The sequence below is a fragment of the Talaromyces amestolkiae genome (genome assembly GCF_001896365.1).
Source record: "Talaromyces amestolkiae strain CIB chromosome Unknown scaffold15.1, whole genome shotgun sequence".
NCBI lineage: Eukaryota > Fungi > Ascomycota > Eurotiomycetes > Eurotiales > Trichocomaceae > Talaromyces > Talaromyces amestolkiae.
Genome location: NW_024468051.1, coordinates 308,681 through 327,202, shown reverse-complemented (window position 1 = coordinate 327,202; position 18,522 = coordinate 308,681). Strand labels below are relative to the sequence as shown.

The following is an 18,522-nucleotide window of genomic DNA, read 5'->3' as shown; positions in this document are numbered from 1 at the left end:
TACCATTGCTCGATTAATTTCTACACCCTCTATCGCATGCTACGAGGCAATATCTGGTACTGATAACGTCGCAATCATTGGTATGATAAATGAATGTATATTGCAGCCAAACCCCAAAAGAGCGATTTAAAGAACGGTACGAACTATCTCCATCGGAAAAAGACAAAAAGAGAAACCTCCCCGTCCACCAATCACATCGCAGGATAGACAGTTCTTGATCTAACATTGCCTGAAGTGGTTAGACAAAACGATCGGAATAAGACATTCTAATTGGTTGATTTGGGCAGGCTTCTAACCTTACTATCTTAGTGCGTATCAATGTTACAACACTGTAAACTGTAATACAGCGGAAAACTTGTGCCCAGTAAGCCTGCTGTTAGGCTTTTAGCCCATTAGTTTTATGGGGTTTCATGGATGGCGAAAGATGAAACCTCAATTTCTCTATCTACTACTGAGTATGTGGTTTCGCACCGTCTGCAATTCCATGAGCCTCCTGGAAACCATTTCCATCGCCGTGATGATCTTACTAATCCTACACTATCAATACGTATGACGATGTACGTACAGCAGCCGATCGATGAAGTCATCGGAATGTTGATCAACTGCGATCATACACATTCTTTTCGTTCACGTCCAACAAAAAAAGCTGAATGAGACGCCTTTTCTGGTACGAGTCAGATTGAGAAGAGCGAGCAATTAATCTCACGAGTGATTAAAAGTTCTTCTTCATGCAGCCCAATTCTAGGGGGACAAGGCAGTCTGCATCCGCGGCCGTCCCACTGGCACCGAGCCGCTGGTTCGTGGCTATCACCTAATTAACTAAGTACGGGAACTGTTCAGTGTGTCAATTACATCCCTTGTATTTTGCCTTCCAAAAGTATGGAGCACACTGGAGACTGCAAATTTCAGGCAACGTCATCTGTTTCAGTCTACGTACATTTTTAGAAAAGTGCAAAGTGCAAGTTGAGGCGAAACGGTGTCACAGACAAGGGCAATTCTACATATGCCATGTAGAATAATCTCCGTCGCCGTATTCCTGGGTAACACTGATTGATCATCTGTCTGGGTTGTGGCCACTTGGAGTTTCACCGAGAGCGGCCATACGGAGCCCACGGAGTCCGCCTGCACTACGAGCACCCAACGATGGATCAAGACAGCAAGGCCAGCTGATCTCTGCTACTACTGCTGATGCTAGTAGGTCTCCGGAAGAGAGGAGCATGCTCCGTAGATTAGGTGGCATCGTTAGTAGTACAGTGCTAGATACATCGTGAATAGAGGCAAAAACGTGGTTGGATAGAGTTGGGTCTAAAAGTGCTGAAGAAATCAACCTTGGTGGGCGCTATTCCGCTTTCTGTGCAGAGGTGGGGATGCCTTGTCGACTATTGTTTCTTGTGCCTAGTATTTATCTTAGGGAGGATTATTTTACTTGGCCAGGAAACGGCTCAGGTCTGCTGACATCAGGACGGATTGATTTGATCTGAAATCCAGTCAATTCAATCAAGAACTATTGTCGATGTTGGCTACTACCAAAAATAATAATTGCATCATCTTCGTATCGATCTGTCGACGGTGATGTATCGAACAAGGTTCAGGTTCACTGCTGTACAGGGACTAGTTAGATATCTTTACCTTCACCGCTGGATGGATTTATCCAATAGGGGATAATGGTGCGACCTCACGTGGATGCAACAGAATCAGTAGGCGGAATACCATACCGAAAGTGAGTGATACTACGAGGACATGCCAGAAAGTACTAATAAATTGTCTACAAGTAATGGCGATAGAAGAATACAAAACTTGAACCAAAAAGGAAGGAACGTGGAAGCCAGCGACAGCCGTTGGTTACGCCTTCCATCGCGGCGCCACATCGACCAAGCTTTTTAGCCTCTCTTTATTCTCTCTCACCTTTCACTTTCAACTTCAAGAAGAGTTGTCTGTCTCGTATTACAAGTGGTAAATTTAACGAGGCAAATGGCAGGCCAATGGCGACATCCACTCGCTAAATTTCCCGCGTGACATCTGTTGCCGCCCCCTTGGCAGATCACCGTCTCCTGGATCGTTGAGTTAATGTCTTGACTATTGACGTCTGTTCTGGTCGGACACTGCTCCATCTAATCGTGTCAAAGAGTCGCAGTCTGTGTGGTCATCCTCATACGCAGTTTGAGTGGCAGTGTGTAGGGGGTATAGGATCGACATATCTGAAACCGACCGATCGACACGAGAACTGCCGCTGCCGACAGACCAACCATGATGACAATGGTGCCATGTACGGTCACCACGGTGTGTCTTTTGAACAACCGCGATTACCCGGAGAAGCATTTTGCTACAATCGACTTAATTCACAGTACTACGCATAGTTGGGCCGCAAACATCTATTCAATCAACTAGTTCGGTGAGTAGTGCCACCTAACTACTCGGCTGGCTACAGCACTCACGGGAGTGAAGAAGGATCCAACACCGACTCCACGCCTTTTCGGAGACAACCGGCCATGTCCGATGGTAGACTAATATCAAAAACCTGCTACGGGGTTAGCTTTTACTACGTAGTTTACTGCCAGGGAAGTACAGACTACGGAGTAGTGCCTGGTCTAACCAAAAGCCGGCATCAGCGGCACCGTATTAATTTCAGGGATGACCTCCGGGATATAATCTCCCCCACGCTTTTCGTCCGTTCTTGATGGCAAATGGTCATATCGGGCCTTTATCATGCGGGTTACTATACTAGGGCTCTCTCAATGTTTCTGGATGCGGTAATAGGTGCTTCTACTAGTGATCCTTTTGATACAAATACCCAGATACCGGGCTAACTTACACAGATTTAGAAGTTGCGTAGAACAAAGGCATTATCGAATTAGCAATGGGATCCCTGTCGCAGCGTGGCCGCTCGGTACAATTTGCCTGCAAGAGAATGGGGCCAAGCAGGAGGATTTCTGAATTAGCTTACCACATGGCGTGTTGAATGGCACTATGGAATTTGTGCGAAGAACTAATTAATATCTCCGACAGTCACTTCGTACTAATATGAACATTTCATTGTCGCATTGTCCATGAGATTCATACGATACTGAGGTAGTATCTACGGAGCGACGAAGATTATAGCAGAACCTTGGAAGTTGGACGCATTCAATGACATAGATACAGCGTACTAGGTAAGGGAGAAACAGGTTTCGCATCCTGACGTGTTAGTTGGTGGGCGATATGCAGTCACAGCAGCTACTGCACATAGTTGCATACATTACCACAATCCCTAAAGACGCAGCATGGATAAGGCTACATATCTAACGGCTTACTCGTTTCATTTCAAGATCAGTGATACGTACTACCTAAAGGTAACCCGAGTTGAACCCTTCCTGTTTTATTATCTCGGTTCTGTTGTCGTGGCCGTAGCCGACTGCTGCGGGGACGCTAGACACGCTTATTCTGATTGTTCCTAGATAAGTTCCAACTCTCAGTCAGACATACTCGTAGCCTCAGGTCCTCTTCTGTGGCGAATTGTCGCCCTCATACCAGGCAGCATTCAAACAGCCGCGCTCTGATTACAGAGATCATGTGCCCGCGTAGTGACTGCACGTAGCTGTCATGCCGTTGGACCAAGATATGAGACATATCACGTGGTAAAGATGTACATACATAGCTGAACACTGATACATCCCCACAGTCCATATACACACCCTCAACATACGCCGCGGTTACCTAGGTAGACCGTTTCCCCGTCATCTCAAATCAACAGAATGTCAGTGGACGAATATACTAGCACAGCCTCAAAGTCGCAATCTGTCGTGTGTCTGCTACTACAAGCAGTAAGGCTAGTCTGACGCCGAACCATGGAATCATCGTGAAGTTATTGGATTTGAAACTTTATAAGTTATCTATTGAGATTGAGATGTAACTTACTTTGGTGTACCGTAAGATATGAAAGTTGTACCAGTATTGATCAATAAATAGTAGGATACATACAACGACTTACTCAAGGTTTCTGTGGTACATTCAGCATGATACACACATACATATCCTTGTCGCAAAGGCTAATATATTACCTACCCCTCCAGTATAAAATCCTCACCAACCACTGACAGACCCCACCAGAGCCCAATATCAACAGTGCCCACTGTACCGTGCAGATTTAATAATTAACTATGGAGCTTGGGTATGGATAGATGCATATCCGTGTTGACACCACATCGAACCCATGTCTCATCACACTCTAACCAGGCATAGGTCAGGGTCTGTGCGGTCAATTACTTGCCTACTATGTAGGGTATGCACATGCATGTAAACATCCCGGCAACTAATACGTATAGTAATATAAAATCAGATGTTGGTTGACCGAAGTACTGCCTACATAGGTAGTAGTACCTACGCAAGTGTGTTTATTAGGGTGCAGATGGTTAGGGCTATTTTGCCGACACGTCGGATACAATCTGAGCCGCGGAGTTGTGCCAAAATGTCGTGCATAATCATTCAATAACGAGCGTTTTGATACAATGTTGCTCTGTCGATTGCGGTATAGCTAAGCGCCCATTCTATCCCTGCTCAGCATAATATAGGAGGATATTCCAAGGGATGTGTCTAGATTAGGAGAGCACCAGAACTCTTTTTGATTGCTCCATTGAAAATACGAAGGCAGCTCGACTTGTACCTCCCATATCGCTGCTGCAAACTTTTTCGAGGTCGTCCTGACTAAAGACAATACCACTCTCGCCATCGTTTGCAGCTCAGCCAACAAGCCTTTCAGCATTGATTACCAACGGGAGGCCACCAGAGATATTGATACTCTGGCCCTGCTCCCGTTGTATCTGAACGGTATGTGAGACCGTCGGTTCCATGGTAACGTCGTACTCTCATCTCTCAAGGGTGATACCTCGGCGTACCTGATCAATTGATACAGTTACAACCGCTTGACCTCACCGTTCGACGTCTTGAGCCACCACAGCACATCATTCGCAAGCTTCCGCTTTCCATCCTCACACCCAACCTCAAACACAAGTGTAGGCCCCCGAGTCTTGGTTCTAGGTCTCGGAGGATATTGCGGTCTATACGCTTTATCTGCCCTCTTGCTACGCTCAGGCGTCTTTGAAGAGCGCCGCTCCCAAGGAATCGCGCCGTTTATCCAGGTCGTTCATTGCCGATAGCTTCTTCACGAGGGCAGGCCTAAATCTTTCCTTCACACTCGCATGCGCGTCCATTGCGAGTTTTACCATGAAAACCTGCGAGCGAAAATAAACCATTCAAAGGAAGTCCAGTCGGTAGGATCCTGAAAATCGCGAGAGAAGCGTTCTTGATTGAGGTTTGTGAAGATCAGGTACTCGCTTCTTTGGTCCTGTTGGTATCGGAGGAGTTTTGCTTCGCGGAAGACGGCGGCGGAGTAGTGCTCAGCATCTTGGTATTCGTGGATGGGTATATTGGGACTCAATCCTTGGGGCCAGCGCTCGTCGCTGTATTCCAAGGCAGGTATGACACGGTGACAGCTAGCATTGAGTCTCACCACACGATTTTACTGACATCGTGAGCCCTGCTGTGCGTGCAGTCACAAAGAATTCGCTAGGATTTGACTTGGGGTACTTTACGCATGATTCATGATGACGCGTGTAGACTTGGATTTCTCTGATAGACGAGCAAGGATATGAATCGCTGCTGCTCCTCAGGAAACAGTACGACGCCAAATTGACCAGCCAATATATGCGGAGGATCTCCGGGACAGGTAAAGGATGTAGATGTAGATGTGGATGTTACACGGCTTCAGATGATGTCAACTGGTAGTGTATGCCACCGTACACGTTTTGTAGGCACCAGATGGTACATGTTACGAGCAACTCAATCTCCAAAATACAACACGATGAGAGCTTCCTGTAATTAATTCCTGGGTCAATTCTCGTCACACAGATACGCGGCTTAACTACACCCCAGCGAATGCATACACACAGACATGCATACGCATTGGCCCTCCAACCGACCGACAGCAGAGCGTTGATCGGAATCCATGCCTTGCGCTTCCCGTGAGACCAGATCTTCATTACCTCAGCATCCTGGAAATAATTCTAATCCCAACTGGACCGTTTGTTGACAGCTGATCTCGTTTCGGACACGAGAGACGGTGGTGGGTATGTGATTAATTGCCTAGATGGGTAATTAGTTTCCGTTTCGGGACATGGGTTCAGAAGCTGTCTGTCTGTATGTATGAGTACGGTATGCATATGCAACAATCTGTGCGTGATCGCGACGAATCGTTTTATGGCTGCAAGTAGGATCCAGGTTGGTGGCAGCGTTTCGATGTCCCCCGGTCTTGGTAAATATGTCGTACATCATGTCAGATTGACAACATGAAGTAGTTACACAAAGTGTTTCGGGTGTCGGGGGATAATTTTCAGCTGCGCTGATCTTATGATCATTACATGGACAAGACTAGCGAATGGCTTTCCGATTCTTATAAGACTCTGATTTCCAGGCCTTTGGATATCCATGTCCATTTCCAGCTACAAACAGAAAAGATAACACCAACCCAATCAACCGCTCTGTATTTTAACTTCGGATCAAATGATACATAGTGCAACTGCAGTCATGAAACAACAAGATGAAGCTTATCGGCGACCCATGTACGACCGATAAAAGTCATCAGCTGCACTTCCTCCGACTCCAATGCTGCCTCCGTTCTGTCCGTAACCACCCAGTCGCGAGCCCAATGATTGCCCTGCCTTTTGTGCTGCGCTGACCTTGGCCTGGAGCTCGGCTGTGCCTTGGTCGATCATTTGGAGTTGGGAGAGATGTGAGTTGAGGATGCGGACGATTTGGGAAATCTATCAAGTCAGTATTCTCCTTGCAATCAATAACCGGATGTTAGGACTCACCGGTTCATCCGTCTTGTTGGTCTTGCTCAATGAAGAAGATGCGTTGTTGATTTCTTCAATCATGCTTCCTAGATCCTTGCCCATTTCATCCAAGCGCTCAGAAAGCTTCTCCGCGAGTTTGTAACTATACCATATTAGTAAATCACTTGGATAAAAGTCCGGCAAACACGTACGTTCTCTCGCGCTCCTGATCAGGTCCCTGAAGAGTCTCGCCTGGACCAACCTGCTTCGATAGCATCTCATCGACCTCCCGCTCATATCGATCGAGCCATGCGTTGAGTTCTTCTTGTTGTCCTTCAACCGATGCAAGTTGACGTTCGACTTCCTGAGTCGCACGCTCTGCATCAACTGTGTTTCCGAATATTTTCTGCACCTTGCCGCTATTGGCCACAAGCATGCGATCCCATTCCGCTACCTTCTCAGCTTGCTCCTTGAACTCCTTTTGGTATTTTGTGAGATCGGTGGCCCACCGCGTGATAATCTCGTCCATAGTTTTGTTCTTCAGGCGTGACTGAGCAGGTGGTGTGGGTCCGAATGTCGAAGCTCCAAGATTTGGCGTTGCTGCTTTGGGAGCACCGCTAGGAGCTGCTGGAGCTGCGGCAGCAGGGGTTGCCGTAGTCGTAGTAGCGGGGGCAGTAGTTGCAGTTGTGGCCGGCGCCGCTGTAGTTGTAGTAGTTGTGGCTGCTGGTTTCGCGCCGAATAGTCCACCACTTGGCGCCGTCGTTGCCGGGGCTGCTGCAGTGGTCGGTGTGCTAGTTGCAGTAGTTTCTGCTGGCTTTCCGAGGCTAAAAAGTGAAGGAGCAGCTGCAGGTGTTGATGAAGGAGTAGTAGACGATGTGCCACCTAAACTGAATAGACTTTTCTGAGGAGTGGCTTCAGATGCAGCCGTTGTTGTGGGTTGTAATGGTGATGCGGTTGCTGCTGGAGCACCAAACGGAGAAGCAGGCGCATTGCCTCCAGCATTGGCAGCAGGGAGCTTGAATAGACTGGATGGTGCTTGTGTGGTAGTTGTAGGAGATGCCGCCGCAGCGCCAAAAAGAGGTTTGGCAGCGCCCTCTGATGTCGCTGGAGGCTTAGGAGCACCAAAAAGAGTACCTCCGCCTGTGGTAGAAGGTGCAGCACCGAATCGCGGCTTGTCGGTAGCGACGGGAGCTTGTCCAAATAGACCACCGGCGGGKGGCTGAGATGTCGTGATTGTTCCAGTAGCTGTCGTTTGTGAAGTTTGTCCACCACCAGGCAGTGTTTGTTGAGTGGTCTGGGCACCGAAAAGAGACGGTGCCGACCCTGTAGTACCACCAGGAGGGGGATTGGCTGGTGTTGTGGTGAACATGTTTGAAGCGGGTTTTGTCTGAGCTGGAGTATTGCTGCCGAAAAGACCACCGCCAGCACCAGGCTTCGCACCAAACAGACCACCAGCTGTCTGCGTCGGAGCAGGAGCGGCTGCCTCTGTGGTTTTGTTTGGAGTTTGGTTCATGCCGCCGAACGGAGATGCTGCGCCACCGAAACTGAAAGCAGGAGTACTGGCACCGCTTCCAGCACCTGTTGTTTTGGCACCAAAAGGATTATTTTGCGTAGAGCTGGTGTTTGCCGTGCCAAATAGTGATGGAGATGAAGCGCCGCTTGAAGCACCTCCTAGATTTCCAAACAAGCCGCCCCCAGTCGTGGCTGTTGGTGTTTTCGACCCGAAAAGCCCACCACTGGGAGCTCCAGTGGATGATGGCGCGTTAAAAGAAAATCCACCCGACATGTTTGTTATGATCCGAGGGTTCGATACTGGGAACAAAGAAAGTCAGTAAGAGTTTGAAGTTGGAAGCTTAGAGTGTAGCTCACAAGAGCGCAAAGCGCGCGGAAAATAACAAGAGTACCCTACGAATCAGGCAATGAATAATTCTCCAATTCTTCAAGCACTGATGATATTTGAAAGTCGAGCGCGGTGTTTAAATCCAAAAGTGATGATTGTTATTGACTCGCAAGTTCTAAGTTCTATTCGATTTGAGTAAGTTAACGCGGTGATTGAAGGTCCGAGCTTTCAGTTGGCGGCCTGAGGTGTCAGGCAGCAAGGCAGTAAGGCATGAACGAAGTGTGGCATGGCCTGGGCCGCAATCGACCAGATTTATTAACGAAACAACTCAGCTCGCTTTCTGTCCCTCCCACGACATCCGGACGGCATCCGACACTCCTTTACACATTAAATGCTCCGAATTGCCAGCCTCAATGTCAGATAGCTCTCACAGCTCTCCCAGCTCACACCTCGAGCCGCCGCAGAAAGGCCCTGAGCTTGAGGACCCCGGTGCTCAGGAGTCTGGTACGTCATTACCCCATTCTCTCGTGCTATTCGTGACTCACAGTTCTGCTACCATAGCCAGCGAAGACGATCACTTCTCCGACGCCAGCGAAGGCCAGACCGAAGCTCGGTCAAGAAAGTCCTCCAGAGCAGCTTCACCCGTGCCGATAACCCGCGTGGAAAGAGTGGACGACGAGCCTCGTCACGGAGAGGTGCCGGGCACTTCGGCTTACGACAAGAGGACCCTAGATGCAGTCCCGGATGAAGTAGAGATCGTTCCAGAAGGTTCACGGAGCCGAAGTTCGTCGAGAGTAGCAGAACCAACCAGTCCCGGAGGAACTCCCATCCCACGGACCATGGTTGTCAGAGTGGACGAAGACCCAAGCTACGGAGAAGTGCCAGGGACAGAAGCATATGATAAACGAAAAGCAGATGCCGTTCCGGATCTTGTCTTGAAGACACCCGGAGACGAACAAACATCAAGTGAATTACGCGGAGAGGACTTAGACCAAACAGTCCCTGAGACTCGACTATTCAGAGTGGATTCACTCCCCAAGGAGCCAGGATCGCCGGGACTTCACGCCCACCGCAGGAGCCCAAGTGATGCATTGCCAGACGTTATTGAGACCGTGCATGATACGACCGGTAAGCCTGACATCTATTAGACACGCCGGATTGCCGAGTAGCCTGTGGTAATCTCATGCTCTTCTCTTGGACCTGGATTGCTCAACACCCGCTCTCTGGACAATTTGGCAGCGTGTTTCCTTCCCTGAGACTACCACCTTGGCTTCTTGCGTACAGTATGACCCGTGCTAACGGCTCAATGAAGGAGATGATGAAGATGAAGAAGGCGATGACGATGACGAATTTGGTGATGAATTTGATGATTTCGAAGAAGGCGCCAATGCGGCAGCAGATGATGATTTTGGCGATTTTGACGAAGGTTTTGGTGAACCAGTAGAGGGCGCAGTTGGAGATCAACCGGGAGAAGGGGAAACATTAGAGCAGCCTTCTACGCCGCTACCTCTCGTAAGTTCTATATTGATCTTCATTTTGTCACACGTTATTGACCCTTTTCAAAAAGCCGCCGCTATTAGATTTCACCTCCACGGCATCCTTGTCCGATCTTTTATTCATAACTAACGACTCCCTTGATACCCTATTCCCCGAAACAAAAACAGTCCCCTCATTACCATCATTGGAAGCAATACCAGATTCTGCAGCCATTTTCAACAGCGAACGTTCACTCTCTTTATGGTCACAATTAGTCGCGCCTCCGCCATTACAACCTCCAAACTGGGTGAAATCCCGGATTCGACGTCTTTTCCTTGTGTCTCTTGGTGTTCCAGTTGATCTAGACGAGATATTGCCAGCATCAAAACAGAAAAAGCTTATATTGCCTTCCATCAACCCAGAAGACTCAAGCACATCTGTTCGCACAAAAGCAATAGAGAAAGCTAAGCAAGGGGATGCAACGACCCCGCAGAATGACTCTACAACATCAGTCAATTCTACGATCTCGCGGCAAAAGTCCAGTCGACGTCGCGGCCAGCCAGCACCTCCAGAGCTAGATCTTTTCGCAGTGAGGAGGTTGTGCGCAACCACAGATGCAGCTTTGGGCGGATTTACAGACTCTGAACTCGAGCAACACGTGGTATCGCTCGAGACGGCATCTACAACGGCAAAGGACGTGCTCGACTATTGGGTTAAGAAGACAGATGGACTCATAGGCGAGAAGGAGGCCTTTGAGGGCGTGATTGAGAACCTAGTCAATCACGCTCGACGAGCACGAAAGTAAAGACTTGAAGTGACTTTTTTCGTTCTGTTGACTAATGTATAATTACAATGTTGGTGATGGCTGTTAGGCGATCTGGTATCTGGCCTTTAATGCTGGGAATGGGAGTAAGGATTCGGGATCAGGTGACGATTATATTCTGTTCTTGTATATACTATATATTATAATTATCACCAACCTTTTTGACTGCTAAGCATCAAGTATCTCTTTTTTGAAGCATCCTAGGCTACAGACTACTATCTACTGGGCTGGAGACTGGCGGCGAGACTGGACTTGAGCGTCAGCAGACTGCCAATCCACCGTCCCTTGCGCAATACCCTCCTGATCGTGAAATTCACGGATCTCAAAATCCCCTCGACTAGCCCTCATCAAGTGATCCTTCTGGGTCTCATTCAATTCCTCCTCCACTCTAGTCCAACTAGGCCAGATAGGCTCCACGCCTCCATCATCCTCGATACTCTTCCCTTGAACAATCGGAATCTGAATCCCAGCGGAATATAAGGCATTGAACCATAGTTCTTGCTTCTCATTCATCCGGCTAGCCCATCGAGGCCAGTCAGGCATGTAAAGTATGTTGGCAGGTAACTGTCCCCCGCGGTCTGAGATCGTTTGCGCCCACCAGAGTTTTGGGTTGCTGACGCTGACGACATTGGTCTGGAGTTGATCCGCGGCGGATGGTTGGGTTGGATTAGTGGAATCTTCAGGGGGGTATCTAAACGTGAACGGGTATGCTGAGGGGTCGCTCGGCTGGTTCTGTTCCTCTTGTATTGCGGAGACTGATGCATGTTAAAGTTATCCAAATCCAAAGAGGTTGATATCGACTTACGTATTTGTTGCTTAATTGGCCTGGTGGTTCTAGTCGAGCATGTCTGGCCTAGCTTTCTACCGCGTTTGGAAGGCCCGGCTAACGTCTCTGCGGTTTCATTTTGGAAGGAGTCTGAGATGTCAACACAGCATTGAATACACAGGATATGCTTGATTCGAGACTCACATTGTTTTGAAGGACTGGACCCCGTCTGTCGCTGACGTTTGGCTGGCTGCGAGGGCTCGGCATCATTTGATTCGGCAGGTGCTATGGCATGGTCAGAATAAGAGAGATGGAAAGAAGAGATGACCTACATTTCCGCTTCACTGTCGAAATCGAATCATCACCTGCTGTAGGCGAAGGCAACGGTGGTCTAGGAGGGTGTCCGCGGACCATAAGAGCCCAATTCTGACGAGCCAATTTCTGTGTCGGTGGTCCATAGCCCGTAATGCCAGACAGCGGATTCTCTGTACCAACTGAGACTGTAGACTTTTCTTGGTACTTTGCAAGTTCAGCTTTGAGGGCAGCAATTTCATCCAACTTGTCATGAATGAGCCATGGGCGGATCTGTTTGTCGCCGGAAAAGTTCTCTTTGTAACGGCATCGTTGACCTGTAAGGGCGCAGGCGTTGCATGATGCACTACCTGGGATGAAATGACATGCCTGTTTGCCAAGCTGTTCAATTGAGATTGTTTCTCGCGTCAGTATTAGTTCTGTCTGCGAAAGGGTATACAAGGAGACTGAAGTCTAGCCCTAACGAACACAGGATCAAGAAAATTTACCTTACAACGCCGACAAGCACGAGGAGCCTTCGCGTTCGTGGATAATCCTTTCTTTTCTCTCTCTACTCTTTCTTTCTCATCATTAACCCGTATTGCGTCGGAAAGCGAATCATCACCCGAGTCCAGGTTGTGCTCAGGAGGATAATGACGATTGCCCAACTTTCGGGGCTTCCGAGGACGATATTTCTCTTTCGCCTCGGTGAATTTGCGCACCGTATCGAATTCAACATTATCGCGTAGCTCTTCGAGTCTTGTGAGCTTTCCTTGCACCCTAAGCAGGTCATCGCTCGTCTTCCTGACTGTTGCCTCGGCGTCCGTCTGGGTTTTGCGAATCTTCTCGAGTTGATACGCGCCCATTTTCTTCCCTGCATACCCTAGTCTGAATCTCGTTCTACTATCCGCAGCGCGTGCTTCGGCCTTTGCCTTCCTCTCGCCCAGATCTGCGATTCTTCTGTTGGTCGCCTCAATGTCCGCATCTATCTTCTCGAGCTGGACACGAGCCCATTCGTTTATTTCTTGCTGTAATGTTACTGCTTGTTCATTCCCACCTTCTTGCCCAAATATATCAAGCATCTCGGCGTCTTCGTCACCATCTTTAGCACCCCCGCTATTTCGTGCTCGTTGCTTGCCTTTATTCGTATCGGCGGCTACGGGGGCTAGGTTATGTCCCAGGGGCACCGCATACTCTGAATCCAGTTCATAAGGGGCATCTTGATTAGTATCTTGACTCTCACCGTCACTTCTGTCAATACTAATGACAGATGATTCCTGGCATGAGTAGTCAGTCAGCCTCCGTCCTATAATTAATGCTCATAGATAACTGACTCTATAATTCCTGTTTGAAGCAAGCGAATTTTTGCTTCTCGTTGATCTAGTCATGTCGAGATTCTTGATATAATATAGGTTATGTATATGCACAGTATGTTTCTTTGATTTGTTTTACTTTTCTGCTTTCATCCCAGACAGGCGAGTGAACCTCTACTTATATCACAAGAAAGCCTACATTGCGTCGGAAAATTATCAGCACTGACCCGGATCAGCCTTAAAGGATTCGACAATACGCATTGTTTGCAAGACATGGATTGCATTGTATTCAGCTTTGTATTTTTGTGGTGACAAGACATACGAAAGAGGCATGAAAGGATTCGGGGAGTCATCGATGGGAACAAAGATGCGAATCCCGGCCGTACGCGGAGTCGCTCTTGGACTCTGGGGACATGACGGAGGTACACAGGAAGGATAAATGCCTTGTTCTGCTCGATCGTGAGTAGAATGCATTGTATGGTCTTGGTTTCCGGAGTTTGCAAGAAAGAAGCAAGCTACATTGTTGCCATATATGGGGGATACATACCCAGAATGGGAATTTGATCAACCCTAATCTGAAGATCACTCAATCCGTATCTCAATGTTAGATGAAATTTTGGTTTTATTCTCGAGCCGAAATATAAACATTAAAAAAAAGGGGTAAAATAGGTATCACGGCGATATCGAAACCACCTCTGGGAACACCTCGACGCCTTCTCTTCAAGAAACTCCACTCTCATGGATAACAGATGTGCTAAGTGCTTGAAAAGTGATAAATAAGACAATCAAAACGAGTGACGAAATATGAAAGTCATGTCAAGTAACATGTCAAAAGATCAAGTATAATAGAATAGGTTACAAATGAAGCCGCTAGAGCAAAATCGTCATGATAATCATCAGATACAACATGTCCTCGAACAGAAAAAGGCAACAGAACTCAGAAAAATGCCAATATCCAGATGATGAGTATGCAACATATGACTCCAAACCGAGTAGCCCAATATATGCAAATATAGATGCGACAGCCGCCGAAGGGAATAGAGAAACTACCTGACCCAAAATGAGAAAATCAACGAAACACGGCCTTCTTGGCAACAGTCTCAAACTGGATTTTATTTTGATACCGTAAGGGCCCGCCGCGCTCGAGCCATGGCTGAAGATTTTTGCACTGGCTGACGTTGAGGTATGAGAGATTTTGGCATCCATCTGCAACTGCTTCAACGCCTATACCTGTCACTCTGACACAACCCCGGACAGATAGTTCTTGGAGGAGCAAAAGGTGCAGACTCAAACTTCTAAGGGAAGGATCTGAGACAGCGGAGCCGCAGAACGACATGTTTAATTTGAGTAGCTGTGGGCATTGCAAAGCTAAGACTTCCGTAGCAGTGTCTGACAGAGCACAGCAAAATGACTACTCGACATTAGCATAATCGGATCTACCCAAATGAGAACTCTCACATACCAAATCTAGTTCTTGTAGATTCTTCGCAGCATTGGTTAGACAAACAATGGCATGATCTGTCAAATATGTGCAATCGGCTAGACAAAGTTTTCGTAATCGTGTGAATTGAGCGTTGCCCCAGTATTGAAATCCCTGGTCTGTAATGGTGGTACACCTCGTCAAATCAACCTGTTCAATGCGAGGAGCAGCATGAGAAGCGATGTGGTGCATTGAGCGGTCGGTGACATGTTTGCAATAGGATAAAGTCAGCTTTTTTAGCTGTGGACAGCCATATACTGCACCTGCAGCAGTCTGTATAGTGGGCTTTAAGTTGTTTTTTGCGGCTATATTACTGTGTTGGACCAGCGTTGCCGATGGAACTACCCATCCAACTAGTCTGGCCAGGAGCGTGTCGCTCACTTTTCGACAGTTACTTAAATCAACTTCTTGCAATCCTGTCGCCTTGGTTGCCATTTCTAGTATGGCCGTCGCTGTCACATCCCACACACTTTTCATTTTCCATGCTCGGACATTATGCCCGCATGTTTTGACCAAAGTACTAAAGCCTTCGTCGGTGATGTGGAAGCAATTATTGATATCGATGTAGAAAGGTCGGTCTTTAACGAATGGACAGATAATGGTAGATAGTACGTCGTCGGTGACTTTGCGATTGTAAAAGCTGAGGTCCAGGTGTCGACCAATAGTAGGCGATTCCGATAGGATTTTAGACCAATGGACACAAACAGCACGTAGGCGTAACAAATGATGCAGCTCCAAGTACTCAAATATGCGAACAAGTACGCTATCTGGTAAGAACCCACGATTCCCCTGCTGGTTCTGATACAATAAGCTCGTAGAACGTGGTCTTGTAGGTGTACCGTTCGTTTGGGACATAGCTTTAAAGGAGCTGCCAGGTCGAGGTTCAGTTGGCGTCGTCTGACGGGAACTCTCTGCGCTGGAAGTATCTCTAGGAACAATGATTCCCACAGAGCCTCGGCGCGATTTGAGCTTGACATTGTCAAGTCCGATATTGAGAAAAGGATCAGGATCCGATGGACTCAAAACAGGCATTTCCTGCTCTCCGTTCGTCTGATGTGTATTATCTAATTCGGACTCGGTCAATGTCACCAAAGGCATTGATTTCCTTCGAAGGCTGGTGACTTTGAGCTTGTCGTCTATGGTTAGCTGGTTAATTGGTGGCGTCGGGTCTTTTGCATCCGGCATCAAGACATCGGTATCTGTAGTTGATTCAAGTCGCTTCTTCGCTGTGACTTCAATCTGCTGTCGTAATTCATCCGGACATTTCTGCCAGAACTCTGCCAGCACATCCCCGCTGAGCATTAGACATTCTACAGACGTTACGGATCTCACGGTAGCAGTGCGACGAGGCGTCAATGACAAGCTAACAATTTCCCCAAAGTATTGGCCCTGTCGAAGTCGAGCCTTAACCTCGACGCCATGGCCGTGGTTTTCTGGGCCTCTGCGAAAGTCCGAGTCTCTGTTCTCGTTGAGAACTTCTACCTCGCCTCTAACAATGAAGTATATTTCGCGTCCGAGAGAATCTTGTTTTATGATATCGGTAAAAGGAGGATAGGATCGGGGCTGTAATTTCAGACCCAGGTAGTGAAGGAGGTCGGGAGTGAGACTGGAGAAGAGAGGCATCTCCTTCAACAACGAACGCACATTGACGGATCCATTTGCAAGAGCGCTTGAAGATATGTCGGCGATACCCGGACTTGGCGACTTCCGTTTCTTGTTCGCGTTCAAAATTCTCAAATCATTTTCCTCTCCTGGAGAGAGTCCGCCAGAGTTACTTTCGCGCAAACGCTTCGAACCCCGTCTATTCATGCCCGCGGTCTGTTCTGCCGCATCATAACGCTCTTTGTTCTTCTTTTCCAGTATGGATAATCGTTCCAACGCTTCTTCACGAATGGCACGTTCGACTTCAGGGAACCGGGGAAGGATTTTTCGAAAATCTTCCTTAGTGAGAACGACGAGCAGACAGCGACTCCGTGCAATGATCGTTGCCGTACGAGGTCGGTCCATCAGAACACCAATTTCGCCGAAAAAGGCTCCGGGCTTCAATTCTGCATGCACACTCTCTCCATCGCGGGATGTCACTGCCACAGCACCTCTCACAAGCCAGTACATCGCTTTCGCCTCATCGCCCTCGGTCACAATGTAGTCGTTAGCCGCATGAAGCTGCGGGCGCAAATGCAAGCCCACTTCGGCGAGGAAAGAGTCTGGAGTTGACTGAAATAGAGGGAATTTGCGAATGCGCTCGATCAGGTCCAATGGCATGCCCTGGATCTGCGACGACGCCAATGGCGATGGACGGGCAGGCCGGTTCGGATTCAAAGCCGAGTCAAACGAGTGTATCAAGGAAACAGCTTCCGGTATGGGGGCAGCAGCTTTGGTGGAAGCACCGCTGCTGGAACGGCGTGATCGCCGCATGGCTGTTGCTCAGCTCGGGGTAGCTCTGCGCAGCTCTTTTCTGCGTCCTGGCGATTGGCGGTATATTTTGTATGTATGTGAAGGATCGTTGAGTCTCAAATTGTACTTCCAATCGGAACTCAATCGGCGTTGCGAAGGCTAGGGTATACACATGATGCGACGATTGCGCACGAGGGTTAATGACGTCGACGACGGTAGCATGGACCGTTAAAGGTCAGCGATGCGGAGGATGTACGGTAGGTACCGTTACTAATCCATATGTTAGAGACGACAGATGAATGATCCAAGTGTTGGTATGGTTGAGTACAGATAGTCTGTGGTGAGAAGGACTGGAGAAGAGAAAGCACTTACTAAAGACTAGGTATGGCGTGTAGAATAATTCTTGAGGGAAAGACCAGCCCAGGTGCTTGGGATGGCGGGGAAGGAGCGAGCGCTGTGAGAGCGGGAGATCCACCACAACCAAACTCTAGCTCTCTGAAACACCGCGCTTAATCTCTCTTTCTTTCTGTCTTGATTCGAACAGATACTGTTGAAACAATCGCTCGAAGCAAGCGAAAGAAGAAAACGATGAGACGGGAAAAAAATAGGAAAAGAGATCAGAGCGTGTGGGGGGATCAAGAGAGACACAATCAACTACTACTGCATTGCAACACTGAGCTGGAGGTGATCGAGTGCGAGTGGATACGGACGGCTAGGATATCGAATGGCTGTTGATACAGACACTACAGTCTAGTACGACGGTGCTAGAGGCGCCACGGAGAAGATCGCGGAGGGTATTCGCTGTGTGCGCGGTTTACTCTAACTGTTAAGAGGTGAGAATCAAGTGCTTCTCATGTCGAGATCGAAGACCGACGCTCTCCTCGACGACCGTTTGCATCAATACCTTAGCACAGCTGGAAATAAGTAGAATGATATTTCGAAAAATCAACTATCTTCAGCTGAGAGACTAGCTCCAAGCAGTTGGACCACTCGCTTGTCGATGAGATCACCGTAAGCTACTGTGATCGTCGCTGTATTAAAACGTCCATAAGTTCGTGTCCTTAGTCATGGCTCAGCCTAGTTGGGAATCTGGATTTCATTCGCGCCAATACATGTCTAGACTCGATGTCGTACATCGTGCTACTAATCTCAAATCAATTCAGTTATTTTTAACTTGAATGCACTTCTATACGGAATCTCTACTACGTAGGAGGAAATAAAAGCAAGATGAGACTAAGCTAGGGCTGGGTGACCCACGAGCATCCCCACTGTCTGCGTGATGAGGGAATAGATTGCGGCCAAATATACGCTCCGTACTGCTGCAGTCCAGAGT

At 48.1% G+C, this 18,522-nt stretch overlaps 3 protein-coding genes across 3 annotated transcripts; 1 reads left to right on the top strand and 2 right to left on the bottom strand.

Moving 5' to 3' along the window:
* Positions 1-6,578: 6,578 nt before the first annotated feature.
* On the bottom strand, positions 6,579-8,592 carry BHQ10_007346 (uncharacterized protein; the record flags this gene model as incomplete). Its single annotated transcript, XM_040880031.1, has 3 exons — positions 6,579-6,794; positions 6,846-6,969; positions 7,019-8,592. 3 exons carry the CDS (start codon positions 8,590-8,592, stop codon positions 6,579-6,581), a joined length of 1,914 nt encoding a protein of 637 aa, XP_040735849.1.
* Positions 8,593-9,059: 467 nt separating this feature from the next.
* Positions 9,060-10,927, top strand: BHQ10_007345 (uncharacterized protein; the record flags this gene model as incomplete). Its single annotated transcript, XM_040880030.1, has 4 exons — positions 9,060-9,150; positions 9,208-9,774; positions 9,959-10,158; positions 10,214-10,927. The coding sequence occupies 4 exons, from the start codon at positions 9,060-9,062 to the stop codon at positions 10,925-10,927; spliced, it is 1,572 nt and encodes a 523-aa protein (XP_040735848.1).
* Positions 10,928-11,164: 237 nt separating this feature from the next.
* On the bottom strand, positions 11,165-17,210 carry BHQ10_007344 (uncharacterized protein; the record flags this gene model as incomplete). The annotated part of the gene is made up of 6 exons (XM_040880029.1): positions 11,165-11,700; positions 11,751-11,861; positions 11,916-11,996; positions 12,044-12,340; positions 12,517-13,279; positions 15,558-17,210. The coding sequence occupies 6 exons, from the start codon at positions 17,208-17,210 to the stop codon at positions 11,165-11,167; spliced, it is 3,441 nt and encodes a 1,146-aa protein (XP_040735847.1).
* Positions 17,211-18,522: the final 1,312 nt, after the last annotated feature.